The sequence below is a fragment of the Arabidopsis thaliana genome (genome assembly GCF_000001735.4).
Source record: "Arabidopsis thaliana chromosome 1 sequence".
Classification (NCBI taxonomy): Eukaryota; Viridiplantae; Streptophyta; class Magnoliopsida; order Brassicales; family Brassicaceae; genus Arabidopsis; species Arabidopsis thaliana.
The window spans coordinates 3,233,731-3,251,382 of NC_003070.9; the positions used below are offsets into that span (position 1 = coordinate 3,233,731).

The 17,652-nt window shown below is 35.0% G+C and overlaps 4 protein-coding genes and 1 long non-coding RNA gene across 6 annotated transcripts; 1 reads left to right on the forward strand and 4 right to left on the reverse strand.

Moving 5' to 3' along the window:
- Positions 1-193: 193 nt before the first annotated feature.
- On the reverse strand, positions 194-1,800 carry AT1G09935 (Phosphoglycerate mutase family protein; the record flags this gene model as incomplete). Of its 2 annotated transcripts, NM_148453.3 has the most annotated exons (9): positions 194-354; positions 435-479; positions 556-675; positions 764-852; positions 963-1,037; positions 1,142-1,244; positions 1,349-1,428; positions 1,541-1,648; positions 1,750-1,800. In NM_148453.3, the coding sequence occupies 9 exons, from the start codon at positions 1,798-1,800 to the stop codon at positions 330-332; spliced, it is 696 nt and encodes a 231-aa protein (NP_683294.2). In that variant the 3' UTR covers positions 194-329. The 2 variants fall into 2 exon arrangements, with proteins under 2 accessions (NP_683294.2, NP_001321472.1); NM_001331871.1 differs by having other exon boundaries at positions 237-479.
- Positions 1,801-3,177: 1,377 nt separating this feature from the next.
- HEMA2 (Glutamyl-tRNA reductase family protein) lies at positions 3,178-5,824 on the reverse strand. The gene is made up of 3 exons (NM_100868.3): positions 5,295-5,824; positions 4,766-5,007; positions 3,178-4,606 (listed from the first exon to the last, which is right to left on the reverse strand). Exons 1-3 carry the CDS (start codon positions 5,530-5,532, stop codon positions 3,494-3,496), a joined length of 1,593 nt encoding a protein of 530 aa, NP_172465.1. The 5' UTR covers positions 5,533-5,824; the 3' UTR covers positions 3,178-3,493.
- A 976-nt stretch (positions 5,825-6,800) lies between these two features.
- On the reverse strand, positions 6,801-8,133 carry RAS1 (RESPONSE TO ABA AND SALT 1). Its single transcript, NM_100869.4, has one exon. It carries the CDS (start codon positions 7,809-7,811, stop codon positions 7,119-7,121), a length of 693 nt encoding a protein of 230 aa, NP_172466.1. The 5' UTR covers positions 7,812-8,133; the 3' UTR covers positions 6,801-7,118.
- A 2,122-nt stretch (positions 8,134-10,255) lies between these two features.
- On the forward strand, positions 10,256-13,486 carry SUT4 (sucrose transporter 4). The gene is made up of 6 exons (NM_100870.3): positions 10,256-11,065; positions 11,429-12,156; positions 12,293-12,356; positions 12,485-12,528; positions 12,830-13,011; positions 13,098-13,486. Exons 1-5 carry the CDS (start codon positions 10,528-10,530, stop codon positions 12,986-12,988), a joined length of 1,533 nt encoding a protein of 510 aa, NP_172467.1. The 5' UTR covers positions 10,256-10,527; the 3' UTR covers positions 12,989-13,011; positions 13,098-13,486.
- A 562-nt stretch (positions 13,487-14,048) lies between these two features.
- Positions 14,049-14,328, reverse strand: AT1G04753. Its single transcript, NR_138770.1, has one exon. It is a non-coding gene; the product is annotated as an other RNA (long non-coding RNA).
- Between the last annotated feature and the right edge of the window lie 3,324 nt (positions 14,329-17,652).

Sequence of the window (17,652 nt, forward strand, 5' to 3'; positions counted from 1 at the left end):
GTATATAATATACGGAGCTTGCCCGAAGTGGGTTACCGACTTTTGGAATAGATAGGTTGGTTACTTGGAAGGAACTTGGAAGTCTCTTAAACAAAGGTACAAAACAGATTATATTCTTAAATACATATCAGATTATATATATGATAGTTTTAATTCAGTTTGTTTAATACATTTCCTAACAAATGCAAAAGACCGAAAGTAGATAAGCGAGGGTTTCACGCAGATAGAAGAAGCTCATTGAGCTTTAACAATAAAATCAATAATACGTAATTTCTTCAAAGTTGATTTAATAAAGACTCCGTCAGTTCTTTGAAACTTCCTCCGTGGAATCAATTCTCCGTAGATGAAGCCATGCTGAAAAATAAAAGTATTAACGACGCTAATGGTCAAGAAATGACTATAATCATAATTAAGTAAATGAAGATCACACTAACCCTTTGTCTACAATCACGACAGTACGAATTTCGCAATTGGCAAACCTGTAAAATAACATATTAGTGATCAATAGATTATAATTGGACAATATATATTGCAAAATTGAAACCTTTGTATTACCTCTTGCAAAGTTCATGTCTAATTGACAGGTCACAATCGTTTGCAAACACATACAACATATGCTGCAAAACTATTCCATGGCTAACAACTGCGACCTCCTTCTCTGGCCTCTTCCATAACCTAAATACAGCAAAATTAATGTATTTTTCTAACAAGATATATGCTAATGTTATTTATACTTCACGAAGTCAAAATTTATAAGGGTTACCATTTCATGAACTCTAACCCTCTCGCCAAAATCTCCTCTTCGGACTCCCTAACATCCGGTCTCCATAGGTTGTCCTCTTCACTTTCAATCTATAGCATGATCCAAAATATTAGAGAAACCACAATGCGTGTATCCTTACATATGTTGAGGAAGCTTCATGTATAATTTATTTATATGAAGAGTGAAAAAAGCTCTTTGCCTGAGAGAAATCGATGGTGGGGAAAAGAGTTTGATACTCGCTAACGTTTCTTCTCATGTCAGGAGGACGGACTCCCTGCATGCACATATATATACATTTCGATATATGGTTAACATGAAATTGTTTGATAGACGACGATGAATATATGAAACGTTTCTCCATGTATATATCAAACATACATTACGGTCTCGAGCAACCTCAAGTGCCAAAATGGGAGGGCTACTTGTCATACTCGATTGTTTGTATTCATTTCCAAAAACACCAACTGCGGTTTGCATAGTTCTATATATACATAAGCCAATAAAAATAATCACTCCAAGTCACTAAATAAACATACAAATATAACCAACTTTAGGCTTCAATGAATGTGTACAAGTATATGTTACCTAAACAACGGAGAAGTTACAACTAGCTCAACCCTCTTTAGTAGCCCGCTTGAAACAACTCGTTCGCGGAGATTCTCAACCTTAAGAGAAGCGTTAAACGATTAGAAGTTATCACAATGCACGAAGGAGATCTCCTAAGGCGATTTTGATCCATGTGGTTGAGACAAAAAAAAATTAGGATTTAGGGTTCACCTGTTGGTGACCATGATCGGTAAGCGGAGCATCAAAAAGATGAGGAGACAACAACGCATTTCTATCTTTCTCAGCTTCTACATTGTGCAACGCTTGTCCATGTCGCAACTTCAAGAAAACAAAGAAGAAACATCATTAATACTTATCATCACCAAAGTCATATTAAGAGTGAATTGTGTAATAACTCATCCTAATTATTTGTGACTTACCAAGTGAATGATTTTACAGCTCTCCAAGGGGTACAAGAATCTTGCATCCATTTCTCTACACATTATATTATTAATATTTTCTTTAAGAAACAACTAATAATTTCATTGTAAATATGATATAGGCAGACAACATATTATCGAGAACAGTAATTACACTAGCTAGAAAGATTAGAATTGCAATATCAAACCTATTAAAAAGAGCTTTTAGCAGGAAAATAATATCTCAAGGGGTCTTCTTTGATCTCAAGGTTATCGTAAAGTGATGATATTGATAGGCAAAATGATGGGCTCTCTTTGTCTCCTTTATATACTGGGAAATAATCAAGACCACACAGGTGAAGTCGAATTGTACGTAAACTTTCATGCAAATACAAGTCAAACTTTTTGATCTGCAGACTCATTCTTAGCTTGGTCTTACTAATGTATAACAACGACCAATTTCAAATGATTGTTTCCAAGTATTATATTTTTGGTTTTAGATTCTAATTATCATTCAGAGGAATTAATTCCCCAAGACTCATTTGAATTAATACAACAACAAGAACAAAACGATAGTTAAAGAGTTTTTTTCTCTTTAATCACGGTCGATATGAATGGTTTGTTCCATATATACAAAAGGTATATGGATCTAAAGAAACCATATGATCATGAAATTCAGTATCTCGTAACAAGTTGAGGCATAGTAATATAAATATATTATCATATATTCTATTTTGTTTATATCACCAAGAAATTGATTTTATTTTATTTTTCATCCAATTTTTCAACATTGGATCTTAGAGCCAAATACGGATCGAAGCATGTAGAAAATGAAAAACCGAAAGAGACAAAAGACATCGTGCACTACAAGAAATTTGTTAATATATTATATATTGCCTTGAACTGGAAAAATTAATACTCGTTAGTCGTTAGTCTTTACTCGTTTAGCTTTGAAACTTTACATTTCCGTCTTTGATATAACTGAAGATAGTTGTCGTCAAAAACATGTCGAAATATTTTAGTTAGAAATTTCTCTCACACATCTATCTAGAAACCTTTATGATTAGCAATTGAGTAATTAACACCATCTATCTAGAAACCTTTATGATTAGCAATTGAGTAATTAACACCAATATTCTAGAATTTTTGTACTGTTTGTTGATCAAGTTTAGGTTCGTTTGCTTACAAAAAAAAAAATCGATTCACCCTAAGAATTCATGCAAAAACTCCCAAATTTTAGTTACCAAAAATCCCAAGAAAATTTGCATAAACAAAAACGTTGCAATGTTGTTGTAATTTTTTTTATGATGGAATGGTTTGATTGTGAAAGACGGATTATCAATTTACTTACATAGAGTAATCAATGCAAAAATATGAAGGAAACCGAAATTTTACGTCAAGGCTTTATTTCTCAACCAAACATCACATCAAGATAGTTGTATATTTTATTTTATTTTAAAAATAAAAAAATCTTCAAAGCCTTTTTGTTTGCTTCTCCAATAATGGTTATCACTGTTTCGAACGCAAATGTTAATTAGGGAAAAAAAAATGTATATATATTATGTGTACAAAGTTTTAAACTTTTAACTTTAACAAAAGAACGCAATAAAACAATTATGGTATGCTTCCCATCAAGGGCATGAACCAGAAGATCATCTTCCCCAGAGGCTGTCTTCACCCTCTACTCAAGTGTGTATATTACAAAGGTGCCGGTTTTTAACCTCTACGAACCTAAAAAATGGATGAAACAAAGGCTCTCTTCTCTCTACTTTTTTTCCACCTTTGCTCTAATCTTCTCCTCGAGTATCTCTGCATCAAGTCCATACATCCTGTTCAGAGCCTGCATGTTATCTAGTGTCTCACTCAGCGTTCTGCTATCGTTCCCATCGCATCTCAAATGCTGCATTGGACCGTGCAGGAGCTTGTTCACTATACCTCGGATTAGATCATCTACTGTTTTCCTCATCTTCTTGTTCATGTCAATGCCCATTTTGGGCAAGGATTTCTCAATCTCTGCAGCTATAATTCTCTCTGTATATCCCCTTAATTTCTTGATTGTTGGAACCGTCTCCAACGAGTCCCTCCACGCTTCAAAGTGTTTTGATTCATCTGTAATTATAGCCTGAGCGTCCATTGCTTTCCTCACCCTGTCTTCTTTATTCGCAGCAACGACTTCCTTGAGGTCATCCACGTTGAAAACCCGTGTACCGTCTATTTCAGCGACGCAGGACCCGACATTTCTAGGAACAGAGATATCAACAAAGAGCCTCGCATCTCTAACAGGAGGGAGAGTCTCTACTTGCTCCTTCAAGAATAATGGTGTCTCAGATGCTGTGCTAGTAAAGACTACATCAGCTTCTGCAGCACAAGACAGCATCTCATCAAGGGGTTTATAAATAATCTCAACGCCAGGCGGCATCTCATTGCGGACAGCTGCAACTTTCTCTTCGCTTCGATTCACAACCACCATTTTGGTGCAACCTTTAGCAACCAAGTGCTTGATTACAAGCTTCCCCATCTTTCCAGCACCAACTACCAACATCCTAGCAGATGATGCATGAGAAGATTCGGGAAGCTTCATGAGAGCAAGTTCAACTGCAGCCGAGCTAACGGAAACAGCCCCAGCAGCGATATTTGTCTCTGTTCTGACACGCTTTCCAACTGTGATTGCGTGTTTAAATAGCCCACTGATATTCCTCCCAAAACCATTGACTCCTTGACCTACTTTAACAACTTGTTTAACCTGTGCAAGTATCTGACCTTCACCTAGGACAAGAGAGTCTAGACCAGCTGAGACTTCAAATATATGTTGCGTGACATCCTTGTTGTACAATAGAAAACGATGCTGACAGATTTCTGAAACCGGGATTCCACTTGTCTGACAAAATAAATAACATATGTCAGCATTTACCATTAGTGATAAGAACATTTGCAAGAGAATGAGAAATGCCCAAAACATCAACCAGTAAAGAAGTTACTCAGACATAAGAAGAAGATCATTCTAGTGACTGAGATTAAGCATGGGAAAGAGAAACACCTTAGACATCCACTCAGTCACTTCTTTGACTCCACGATGCTGAGATAGAGCCAAAACATAAATCTCCATTCGGTTGCAGGTACTGAGTACAGCAGCTTCTTCAATATGATTCAAACCACACAATTCAGCAATAGCTCGTGGCCATTCAGCTTCTGGAATGGCAAGCTTCTCACGCATCTCAACAGGAGCTGTGTGAATGCTAAGCCCAATCACCACAATGCTGCTTCTTTCCTTAGTGTATCCTAGTTACCAAAAAAGAATCGAGTTCAGTAAAACAGAGCTTTGGGCTTCAAGAAGTATACAATCAATCTCCTCCACAAATCTAAATCCAGAGTAATCATTTCATACGCAACTAAACAAAGTCAAGACTAGAGAAGATTGCTTTAAAGTTAAAAGATACATCTTTGGGTAAGATGGATAATGCAACATGTTGAATAGCTTCAAAATTCAAAATTGGCAGGACGAACAAAAACCCATCATCAAATTCAAATCTAGAATTCAAACATTTGAAAAGCAGAGAAATTCGTACGGTCAATAGCAGAAGTCTTGAGCTGCTCGAGAGCTGAGATGCTAGCTGCCTTATTAGACGGAGAAATCTCGCAACGCGCTCTCTGGATCAGACCTCGCTTGTTCCTATTGTTCATCGGAAGAGCACGTATCCCAATTACATCCAACGGGGCCGGAGAAGAAGAATACGTTGGATTATGGTGATTCGCTAACAGCTTCTCCAGCTTCGGTGTAACAACGAAGGCGCTAGAAACCGCCATAGATTTTGAGTTTTACAAAGCAATAATCTCAATATCTCAATTACACACGAAACACCCCCTTCGTCTCCGGAACCCAAACCCTAGAGATCAGGAATCGAGCAGACAAAGAGGGAATTTATGCGATCGTTGAAGAAGCGAGAGAGTTGATAATGATTTGAAAAATGAAAAAATGGTTTGGATCAGGAGCGTGTGTTAGTTGAAAGAAGCAGGTGGATCCGGGTCGGGTTTTAAGAACAGGTCAATTCAAGACCATTGAGGCTTTGACCAAAAACAATTTGGACGGAAAAATTCTAATTATGTATGTGAAAACGGTATCTAAATCGGCGGGTGGTGAACACGTTTTTATTTTTTATTCCTCAACGCCAAGTTTTTTATAATCTTAATCTTTGTATGAGACAATAAAATTGAAAAATCTATACGTGTAAATACTACACATTATCATCCGGGAAAAAAATCTGAGAGGCTTAACTTCTATTTAGGACACAATTCATGACGTGAAGAAGAAGAAAAGAAAAGAAAAGAAAAAACAAGTTTTGTTTATTATGCTTAACGTTTGAGTAATTTGATTGCATTGACATAACGTTTGTTCAATACCTTGGTTTGAGAATAATATAGTTATAATATTTAAACAACGACATGATATAACCAGTTGACATTTGTTTGCATAATTGTTCTTTTTCTTCCTTCTTTCTGTAATTGTTTAAAATTAGTAGCAGCGATATGTTTTTTTTTTTTAGTATATATAATCATTTATTGTTTTCAGATAATCATTTAAGTTTCACTAAATTGGAAGGAATAAATGAATAATGACTCAAACCACAATGTAGATAGACTTGTGGAAAATTCGAATCTATTACAACATGTCAACATACAATACCTTTGTGTATGTAAACTAGACTTGGATTAAAAATAGTTCAATCCATTCTTCAGTTAGAGCATTGTTTGTTTATATTCTTAGGCTTATCACGTATGAAAAAGCCCATCAAAGCTGACTTTTACTCCCTCATCTGGCAATCTCTAGGAAGCCTCTAAAGTCAACGCCATGCCTAACAATAACATTGACCAATTTAGCCAAGAAAAATATGCATCTTTTGAAATATTGGACCTCCTGTATTCGATTTGCAGAACTACGAACTCTTTTTGTATCCCGTTGTTCACTGTTGTTGGCCCAATGCTTTAAGCCCAGTTTTGTGTTGATAAATGGAATAAAAGTAATATTTTTTCAACAATTACATGTCAGCAAGTTAGTAAAGTACTATAAATGACATGGCGACCACATCATAAGCTACGTAGGATTTTGAAAGCAAGTACTGTGTACTTTTGACATTTTTTGGTCTGATTGTAAAAGTAACTGATGAGATTTAGTAAGAACTGATTTAAGGAAGAAACGAGAAGCCAAAAATAAAAAACATGACATCATATCACTACAAACAAAAAAGCCCAATTCTCAAATCTTTTAAAAATCATAAATCACCAAAAGGAAATCTAAATCTCAGGATCAAGTGGTTGAGCCCGAAAAACAAAAATTAGTGATGACTCCATCGTTGTTGAAGAAGCAGAGCAAAGCAAATTAAGTATCTTTTTTTTTAAGCTCTTTCTTGGTCTCTGTCTCTCAGACGGAGGTGAAGCTGTCCGATTGTCCTCAACACTTTAATCGCTTGCGGCGGAGTAAGAATCTCCACCACTTTCCCCACCGTCGAACACCGTAGCTGATCAGCGTTGTTCATCGCTGCCGCCATCCCAGCTTTAAGCACCTCCATCGCCTCCTCCAAATCCGTTTCTTCTCCGTCCACCATTCCCACCGCTCCCACGCGCCTCGCCGCGAGCATCACCGGCGGATCCGCCACGCTTTGTTGCACGAGGGCGAAATCTCGCATAACTTCTCTCTCTTTCCTCCTAGTCTCCGACTTAAGACTCGAGATCCGGTCTTTCTGGTGGCGCGTGAGGTCGGCCACGGAGACCTCGGTGAGTTTAAACACAAGAGAAGGCTTGAAATCGCCGACCCATAAAATAAGTTTAGCGTAGGAGTTAAACCACGGTGGGCAGAAGAAAGTGAAAACGTTGTCCCCGGCGAGGGAAACGGAGGCGAATTTCTCTTGGTAGTATTGAAGACAGTGAGATAGAAACTGGGCCACGAGAGATTGTTGTTCTTCGAGAGAGATACGATTAGTTTCATCCAAGGAAGAAGCACACATAAGCTGTTCAACGAAATACCTGTGACGGATTAACCAACCATCAACGAAGATAGTGAAGCTTTGAGAGCTGCTAGTGTTTGGCATGTTTCTTATGTTTGGAGTACTCACTAAGTAAGTATGGACTGTGAGTGTACGTTGTGCAAGAATGTTTATATACTACTACATTGGGCTTGACCAAGAAAAATCTTTTAGGAATTAATTTACGATATGTCGGTCTATCGACGATGTGTCGGCGGGCGAAATGGATTTTTGTGACTTTTGTCTTGTCGGAGTGAAGTGTAATCAGAGCAGCGTCTTATCATCATTTGCTGTTGTTATTCAACTCTGGTTTTAGAATCAAGTTGGGTTAAACAATAGTATAAAATTTTAATATGGATGAAAATAAAATATAAATTATCCTTGGTAATTATTGATTATAACCTATAGAATCGACAAAAAGAAAGACTATAACCTAGAGAATTTTTTTTTTTTTTTAAAACAAGTGTTCATTAAAAATCTTTAAAATATTTAGTCTGTTTTATAATTAAAATGTTTATATCTGAAATTGTATCTATCACTACTAGTTCCAGTTGGAATTATATATCTGTCAGGGTCGCATCTCGATATTATGGAATGACCTAAAATAACATCTGAAGAGGAAACCGACACATGTTGGTAAAATAAGAAGGCACACGTCATGTAAAGAAGATGACATATGTCAGGAAAGGAACATGTCCTTACAAAATAGAAACCAAATAAACCAACAGTTCATAAATGCTCCAGTTATGCCGCGAGCCATCTTTTCTTCTTTACTAAGAAAATTTCTACATTATTTTAAGATTTTTCTTTTCCATGTAGTTGTCTCATACTTCCTTCGAAAAGATCTTTCTCTAACTTCAACCTTGGGGATCGAGCAACCATATTTCAATCAACAGATTCTTTCATCACTCTAATAACGGACAAAAAAAGAAAAGATGTCAAAAAAAAAAAAATTGGAATATGCACGTTGATACTATAAGTTCATTTAAATCAGTCGTTAGAGTAAACCTTATTGAGAGTTCAAATTCATTTAAAAACCTGATGAGATAATTATATAATTTCTTATAAGATTTTTTTTTCTTGTAAGAATTTAACGAATAGAATTTTTCTCTCTATTACTTAAAATTCCTCCTCGTCAAAAATTGCAAATGCTTGGCAGTTTTACCATTTTCTCAGAACTACCGTATGAGAAATAAAGTACGTATTAAAAAACAATACAAGCTTTAAAGATAAAAGAGGCAACAAATTTTTTTGACAAAAAAATTAGATGAAAAGAAGTGACGACAAATAACTGAGAAAACACGTTTTGCAAAACTAAAAAAAAAAAAAAAAAGAGAGAGTTGGAAAATGTTTGGAGCTGGTGGGCATTAGTTGGCTATGCAACGCACGGACGCGGATACTTTTCAACTCGTTGCTTACGCGGCCACGTTTTCGTCACAAACCGTGTTTCTTTTGCGGCCTTTTAAGTTTTAATCAAACATTTTTGTTTTCATTTGAATCTTTTTTTTAAGGCGGTTATACGAATAAAATCATTAAAAGGAGAAACGGGCCTTCATGTTTAGGTTTTTGTTCTTCCTCATTTGGGTTATTTAGCTTATTGGTTCAGCCCACAAGAGTTTCCTTCAATGGATAGGGCCTTCAGTTGCATGCCATCATCCTTTCTTGTTTCTCTATAAGCCATTTTTGCAATGAGAATTTCTCAATTTCTTATTTTTGCAATAAAATCATTTTGCCTTAGATGATGGTGGAATCATCCGTTTTTCTTTATTTTGACCCGGTGAGTAATTGAACGCAAAAAATAGTCCAATTATTCAAAACCTTACAATTTCATATCGCCATAATAAACCTAAACATGATTCGAGTGAGCAACTACATAAAAAGGGGAACGAAATGTTGGTACAAAACTGAATTCCAACCCAATCAAGTGCATACTAAACTATTGAGCAAAAACAAAGATAAAAATCAGTTCACCTACCCTAATTAAAACATGATTAGGCCTAAAAGACTATAAGTAAAGATAAAAAAGATGCCATTTTAGAGTACGTTTTGGTAAATTGGCGCCATCGTGTTATACGTTTAAACCGTATAACCTGAATCATGCAGCACGTGTACGGCTCACATTGGCCCAAGCTTGATTAACAAACAATAACGTCATTTTCGTATTTCAACAATTTTGATCGCTCAATCCTTTCGACCTAATTTCCATATTAAGTAATTTATTAGTTAAAACAACGGACTCAACCAAATTACATATTAAGAGAATATTTGAAAATTGTCTATGTAGATGAACATGTATTTGAAAATTGCGTAAGCACACTCTTTCTCTCTCTCTTTTTTTTTTTTTTTTTTCCCCCTCTTCTTTCTTTGAATAAAGATGACATTTTTTTCTGTTCCAAACACAAAACTGCATATTGATAGTGTTATTGAATACTCAACGTCTCTTCTTCCAGCTTACGTAAGTGGAACTTACTTTTTGCCCCGTGATCCAACAGAAAATGACGAATGCTCCCTCAAAATCATTTCGTTTCAACAAAAATATGTATTTTATCCATAGAGAAACAACAAACCTTACACTATATACCCTCTTTTAACGTGCCCACTTTTCATTATTTACACAATTTCCCCAACAAATTTAAAACAATTTACAAAAAGCACTCAACTTTCCTAAAGTAGATTCCTTTAGTCCAATGGAATTCTTACAACATCTTCTTCTTCGCCACCTTTTTCTCTCCACTTTAAGCTTTTTCACTCTCTCTACGCCACGACGACTGTGAAGCGAGAAATGGCTACTTCCGATCAAGATCGCCGTCACAGAGTCACTCGCAACCGTCCACCAATAGCTCGACCCTCTACTTCTTCATCTCGTCCCGTTGTATCTCCTCCTAGATCAAAAGTTTCGAAGCGTGTGCTTCTCCGTGTAGCTTCCGTCGCATGCGGGATTCAATTCGGATGGGCTCTTCAGCTTTCTCTCCTCACACCTTACGTTCAAGAGCTGGGGATCCCACACGCTTGGGCTAGTGTGATTTGGCTTTGCGGTCCTCTCTCTGGTTTGTTCGTGCAACCGCTCGTTGGGCATAGTAGCGATAGGTGTACTAGTAAGTACGGTCGTCGGAGACCGTTTATTGTCGCCGGAGCTGTGGCGATTTCTATCTCTGTTATGGTTATTGGTCATGCGGCGGATATTGGATGGGCATTTGGGGATAGAGAAGGGAAGATTAAGCCGAGGGCGATTGTTGCTTTTGTTTTAGGGTTTTGGATTCTTGATGTTGCTAATAATATGACTCAAGGTCCTTGTAGAGCTCTCCTTGCTGATCTTACTGGTAAAGTTCCTGACTTTAGTGTTGATTGGGTCTTCAATTTGAAATCATTCAAATGTAGTAAATTTGGGATTCTCGTGATTATACACTCACATGCAAAACATGAAAATGCATAAATTTGTGATTTTGGATACAATTTGGGGTTATATAATTACCTAATTGGTTCCTAACAATCAAAAGGTCCCTTCTTTGTTTCTGGTCGGTGGCTTATCGTTGAGTCACAGAGACTTTGTTTTTTCTCTTTCCCTTGAATCAAATTGTGGATTTTGGTGAAGTTAATCGTAGCCTACGATTGTGTGATAACCTCATGGAGTGAAAACAAAGATATGTTGTGTTTTAATTCTTGTCCTATTGCTTTATTTTCAGAGAATGATAATCGCAGAACCCGAGTTGCAAATGGCTACTTCTCTCTCTTTATGGCTGTTGGCAATGTTCTTGGCTATGCTACTGGATCATACAATGGTTGGTACAAGATCTTCACTTTTACGAAGACAGTTGCATGTAATGTGGAATGTGCCAATCTCAAGTCTGCCTTCTACATAGATGTTGTCTTTATTGCAATAACTACGATCCTAAGCGTCTCAGCGGCTCATGAGGTGCCACTTGCTTCATTGGCTTCTGAAGCACATGGGCAAACCAGTGGAACAGACGAAGCTTTTCTTTCTGAGATATTTGGAACTTTCAGATATTTTCCAGGAAATGTTTGGATAATCTTGCTTGTTACAGCATTGACATGGATTGGTTGGTTTCCATTTATTCTGTTTGATACTGATTGGATGGGTCGAGAGATCTATGGCGGTGAACCGAACATAGGGACTTCATATAGTGCTGGGGTCAGTATGGGTGCACTTGGTTTGATGTTGAATTCTGTTTTTCTTGGAATCACTTCTGTGCTCATGGAGAAACTTTGCAGAAAGTGGGGGGCTGGTTTTGTTTGGGGAATATCAAATATCTTAATGGCTATTTGCTTTCTTGGAATGATAATCACCTCATTTGTTGCGTCTCACCTTGGCTACATTGGCCATGAACAACCTCCTGCCAGCATCGTGTTTGCTGCTGTGTTAATCTTTACAATTCTGGGCATTCCATTGGCGGTAAGTTTACTCCTGTAATTCTGCTGTCATGTTACTTACACTATTACTTATGATATTTTGCCTGCTCATCTGTAACAACATGATGAAATTTATTTACGCTTTCGCTGTAACTAATGCTATTGCTACTCTTCTGCAGATAACTTACAGCGTCCCATATGCGTTGATTTCCATACGTATTGAATCCCTGGGCTTAGGTCAAGGTGTGCAGGCTTATCTTTGGGTGTTGTTTCTTATAAAAGTTCTGTTGTGTTGTTTCTTAGAAAAGTTCTGCTCAATGATTTTACTCTACATATGAGTGTTGTTTCTTATAAAAGTTCTGTTGTGGCAGGCTTATCTTTGGGTGTGCTAAATTTGGCGATAGTCATCCCACAGGTACACTTCTTTCAACCATCCTTTTAGCATTATATTTGCCGCAACTCAAAATCATATTCTTCTTTGAATGTTTCTGCCTGTAAAAGGAAGTCTATAAGCATAACATGCAGCAGAGTTACTGCATTATTTGTCAATTGTCATTAATAAACGATTCGTTTTTTTAGTTATGGTCATTGGCCAGTGATGAAAGTACACTTTTTATTTCTCTATATTAGTTGATTGATGAATTTCTTCCCTATGTTGGTTATGGTTTTTGGCATCAAACTCAAATTCTGTTGTTCAATCATTTATGTGTTTGCAGGTAATTGTGTCTGTTGGCAGTGGCCCATGGGATCAACTGTTTGGAGGTGGGAATTCACCGGCACTTGCAGTAGGAGCAGCTACAGGCTTCATTGGCGGAATTGTAGCTATCTTGGCTCTTCCACGGACAAGGATTCAGAAGCCCATCCCTCTCCCATGAGATTCTCTCTTTTGTTATATAAGGTAATAATGTCACAATTCTTTCACAAAAAGTACATAGTAAGCACTTAAGTTGTCACTGATTATTAAAAGCGGCTAATGCGAAATAGATGAGTGTCAAGCGAGGAACGCATAAGGGGAGTGCTTGGAAATGGCAAGGAGATGGAACACTTAATGTGATCCTTGTCGAAAATTCGTGCAATGGCTTCTCGTGTGACTAACTTATTTGCAGCTACTAGGACTTAATCCCCTCTACTTTGGGGACTATGATCCTTGTATACACGAGGCACCATAGAACCAATGAAAATAATACATCATTCAGTTTGTGAGGTATATGCATCTCTCCTTTATTGGAAGTTCCAGTTCGGGATCTTCTCTGTTTTTTTTGTTGTTGTTGTAAATTAATGTAAAAACCTGTGTACAACAGAGTGTTTGTAAGGGCCCCTGAGTTCTGTAACTGTTTATAAAGTTCATTTTCTTTAGAATTAGTTTGATAAAGAAAACCTGAGATCCAAAAAATTTACATGATCTGTGTAGCAAAAGTAGAAAGGAACCATTACGAGTACTAGTAGTCTCTATAGTAGCAGTAACCACCAATAGTCAGCAATAGATTAGGATGACTCTTGGGAATATTAAGACCATCTCCAATGGTTAAGAAGTAATTGGTTCTTAACCAAACATCTTAACAATTATTTATACTAAAATTTTGAAACATGACATGTAACTGTTTTTTTCACTCATGAAAACTTCTTAGCTAAGAAGCAAATCTTAGTTTTTAATTTATTTTGATTTAATTTTCAAAGTTTAATTCTAAAATATTATTCTAAGATACACCTAAGATAAACCATTGGAAGTGCTCTAAGCCTAGTAGGAAGGAATAGTAGCAAATCCCAGTTTTCTTCTTGAGTGAGATGTTTGAGATTGAAATTACTGTAATGCTATTGAGATTCTGTAGGCAGCGTATCAATAATTGAGAGAAATAAGTAGATGCTAATACAGCTTGAGCAATACTTATCCTTGTAAAATTGTGAATGATTCCAGAGTTAAGTACTTTGACCGTCCAATAGAGATTGTGTGAGAGTATGTATAACAGATATCATAATTGGTTTAAACTGAAAATAGAAAAAAAGAAAATAAGCTGTGGAGTAGTAATATGCCTAAAGAATTTAGAAAAAGGAATACACGTGTGGAGGAGGAGCACAAGGGACCTAAAAAGTCTGTTGGGATTTGGAGAGGCCCTGGCTAATATCTAAGAAGTGATATATAACAAAGGACAAAAACGTGGTTTACTCTCTGTCTGTCACCGACTCTCTCTATATTCAAAGTCAACTAGGGCGGCTTTCACACCTCCCTGCTTCTAGACGAATGGCAAATCTTATCATCTTTTTTCTATTAACAAATTCGAGGTTAGAGTCTCTAGCTGCATGCACTACGATTTCAAAATTCTTAAATCTCGTTTTCTAGTATAATTAAATTTGAAGTCTTTTTTTATACTAACTTACTACTAAGCATGCTTTTTATCCTTCTCTACGATATAATCTAATACGTTCTCAACTACACATAACCTTTTTTAAAAGTGTATCTAAAATCTCAACATACTGATTTAAGTATCACTCATTTGTGTATAACAGTTGACACTTTTGAGATTAAGAAATAAATAAATTAAGATGGTATTAAAGTTTAATACCAGTAGTTGAAATAGAAAATTCTGAAAGAGTAATACTGTATTTTCTTCTTATTTTGGGGGTCAACACAGATCAAGAAATTCAAGATTAAAGTTTTATGATGTGTATCTATCAAGAATTTCTTTTTTTATGATGAGTACTACTGATCATGGTTCAAGAGAAGATGTTGAGGTTAGTACTCTTCACCTTCAAGAACAAATACATGAGATTCTCAACAACAACCAAAAAAGAAGCATGAGATTCTCACGTGGTTAATTAATTGCATAAACGTACGTAATTAGTATTGCAAGATGTTAAGATTGTTAGAATGCAAGTGAAAATATGATGAGATCCTTGATTTTTAACCCCGCAGTACATTTTGGATGTGTAGATAATCCCCTTCTTAATTTAAAATATGATCATTTTAATATGTGTAGAAAAGTGGTTATTTTGGTATATTTTGTTATTGTAAAATGTGATCAAATCCTTCTGACGAAGAAAGAAAGATGAATCCCCATTCTCTACCTTATGTTATATTTAGATTGTGTTCTTTTTATGAAGAATTGGGTTGTTGAAAGCATTCACTGTAGGCCATTTGATTCATCCCTTGTCGCCTTCGGATTTACATAAGTGGAGAGTTTTTTCTTCTTCTTTAATTAACCTTTTTAGCTTTAGCTGAAAGAAAATAAAGTAATTGCCTTTTTGTATGCAACAAAGCAATTAGCTTTTACCTTTCAAGATTTTCATATCACAAGAAAAGCTAAGTGAAGTCCACCCTGTATTTTTTGACAAGTACATTTTATCGTCACGTCCATGCACTTGCACTATCATATAACAAAAATAAAATAAAAATAAAAGTAAAAGAATGATTTGTCTTTTCTTAGGCTTCAATTATTGGATAACTTATTTCATCAAAAACTTTTTCTTTTCTTTTCTTGTCTGTTCTCTAGTATTGCCCTCTTTTTCCATGAAGCTTCGAACGCTTTGTTGACTAGTAAAATGTGAAGACTCCATATTCGAAATAATTCATTGACCAAACAAAGATTCGTCGATTGATAGTTACGGTATGGTTAAAATTATCAATAAAGATCAATCTCTTAATATATAGTTTCACATCATGCAATCAAATTTTCTTTCACCGTGGACTCGTGAGAGAGAAAAAAAAAGAAGAAGCTGTGGTTACTTATTTGTACAGTCTAAATTTTTTTTTCATATATTAAATGATCCATGCGTACGTTAAAATTTGTCCCAAAAAAAAAATGTCATAATCTTTTTTATTTATTAATATAGATAATTTTTTATCGCGCCTTATCGTCGGTAAATATATACGTTTTATTTGATTTTTGTTTTAAGCCCTAAGATTTTCAGGATAATATAAACCAAGATGATTAGAGCCAAATGAGAAAACTGCTCTGGCTTAATTTTTTTCTTTAAAATCACTGAACTAGGTTTTGGTTGTGTAATTCATTGAAATTTTTTCATATCTGTCCGAATTGTTATCATGGTTGTGGATCTTTCTTTTTAGTATATAGCCTAAGAGTAATCTATTATAGTAATTCTAGTTTTACGCTTAATTAGACCATCTATATATATTATTTCTAGTTACGTCACCTAATCATAAAAGACTCTACAACAGCAAGCTAGGGAAACACAGTAGCAAAGAAAGTTTTTTCTTACTGATTTTCAAAGGTTTGAAACACATGTGTTTGTTTGGACTCACTAGTGTCTTCTGGCGTGGAATCAATTATTTATGTCTCCACCTAATCAGAATATGACAAATGAATACTCGCAACATAAACATAAAAATAACGCTCTAATGATAATTCTTTTTTTTTATTGTTTTATGTCGGAAAAAGAAGAGTCCACCGAGAAAAAGAGCCCTCAAACAAATTTGAACATGGCAATTATGGAGCGGCAGAATTTAATTATTAGTCCTATAGTCGATATATTATTGCATTACCTAATGTGTACACACACAATATAAGGTTGGTTAATTTGGTAATCAAACTAAAGATTTAGAATGAAAATTTCCTTTTAAAAAAATAGCCATTTGTTTTGTTTTAAGATAAGAGCTAAGACATATAACTACTTCCTAATTAACTTTGGAAAAAAGTATATTGTCGCAAGTTGCAACTCTTGTGCCATAAAAAGCAAGTGTTCAACACATGTTTATAGTGATGCCTCATCAACAGCTCAATTAAATTGAAACGTAAGTATAATACACAATCATCTACATATTTTTGCAGACATTTTAGCAAATAAATCGTAGAGTTGAACTTATTTACAACTCAATGTCATTAGCATTAAATCTTTTTTCCAAAATAATTCATTTTACTTTAAATTCTTAATTTAAATTGTCAATCACATTATCAATCAAATTTAATCCAAACAAACTTCCCATCAATCCTTTAAAATTAGCATAAACGTATTTGTTAACAATATTTAAAACAAAGTTTTTGTTTAAATAAATATTATTCTTACTAAACGTTTTTTGTTTAAATAAATAAATCCTGTATTTGAACTTATTTACAATTTCATGCTACTGGCATTAATTATTTAGGAATGAAAATATTTAATTAAAGATTTAAATCTTCTAAATCCTTGCTTTTAGATTTATTATGTCATTACCTAAAAGGCAAAAACTATTAGTTTTTTAAATATTATTATTTATATTTTAAATTTTTTTAACATTACTAATATTTAAACTTATAAAAAGTTTAATATATCAAAAAATCTTAACATCATTATATAATATATAGAGTTTTTAAAAATCTCAAATTTTTTTCCGTCATATTTTGTGATTCAAAATTTAAAAAATGAACATATATTAACCAATTGGCGAAAAATATGTGAGTTCAACGTCCCATTTTGACTAAAATATTTAGAGAATGATTCATAAACATATCATAAATAAGATCAACATTAACAAAATAAATGGTTTTTTTTTTTGCGGGACGAGTTTGGCAGGACGTTACTTAATAACAATTGTAAACTATAAAAT

Coding starts and splice junctions, on each gene's coding strand:
- HEMA2 (NM_100868.3), bottom strand. CDS start 5,532: ATGGCGGTTTCTAGCGCCTTCGTTGTTACACCGAAGCTGGAGAAGCTG. Junction 5,008..5,294: donor CAAGACTTCTGCTATTGACC/GTACGAATTTCT, acceptor TTTGGTAACTAG/GATACACTAAGGAAAGAAGC. Junction 4,607..4,765: donor TGACTGAGTGGATGTCTAAG/GTGTTTCTCTTT, acceptor TTATTTTGTCAG/ACAAGTGGAATCCCGGTTTC.
- SUT4 (NM_100870.3), top strand. CDS start 10,528: ATGGCTACTTCCGATCAAGATCGCCGTCACAGAGTCACTCGCAACCGT. Junction 12,157..12,292: donor TTCTGGGCATTCCATTGGCG/GTAAGTTTACTC, acceptor ACTCTTCTGCAG/ATAACTTACAGCGTCCCATA. Junction 12,529..12,829: donor TGGCGATAGTCATCCCACAG/GTACACTTCTTT, acceptor ATGTGTTTGCAG/GTAATTGTGTCTGTTGGCAG.
- RAS1 (NM_100869.4), bottom strand. CDS start 7,811: ATGCCAAACACTAGCAGCTCTCAAAGCTTCACTATCTTCGTTGATGGT.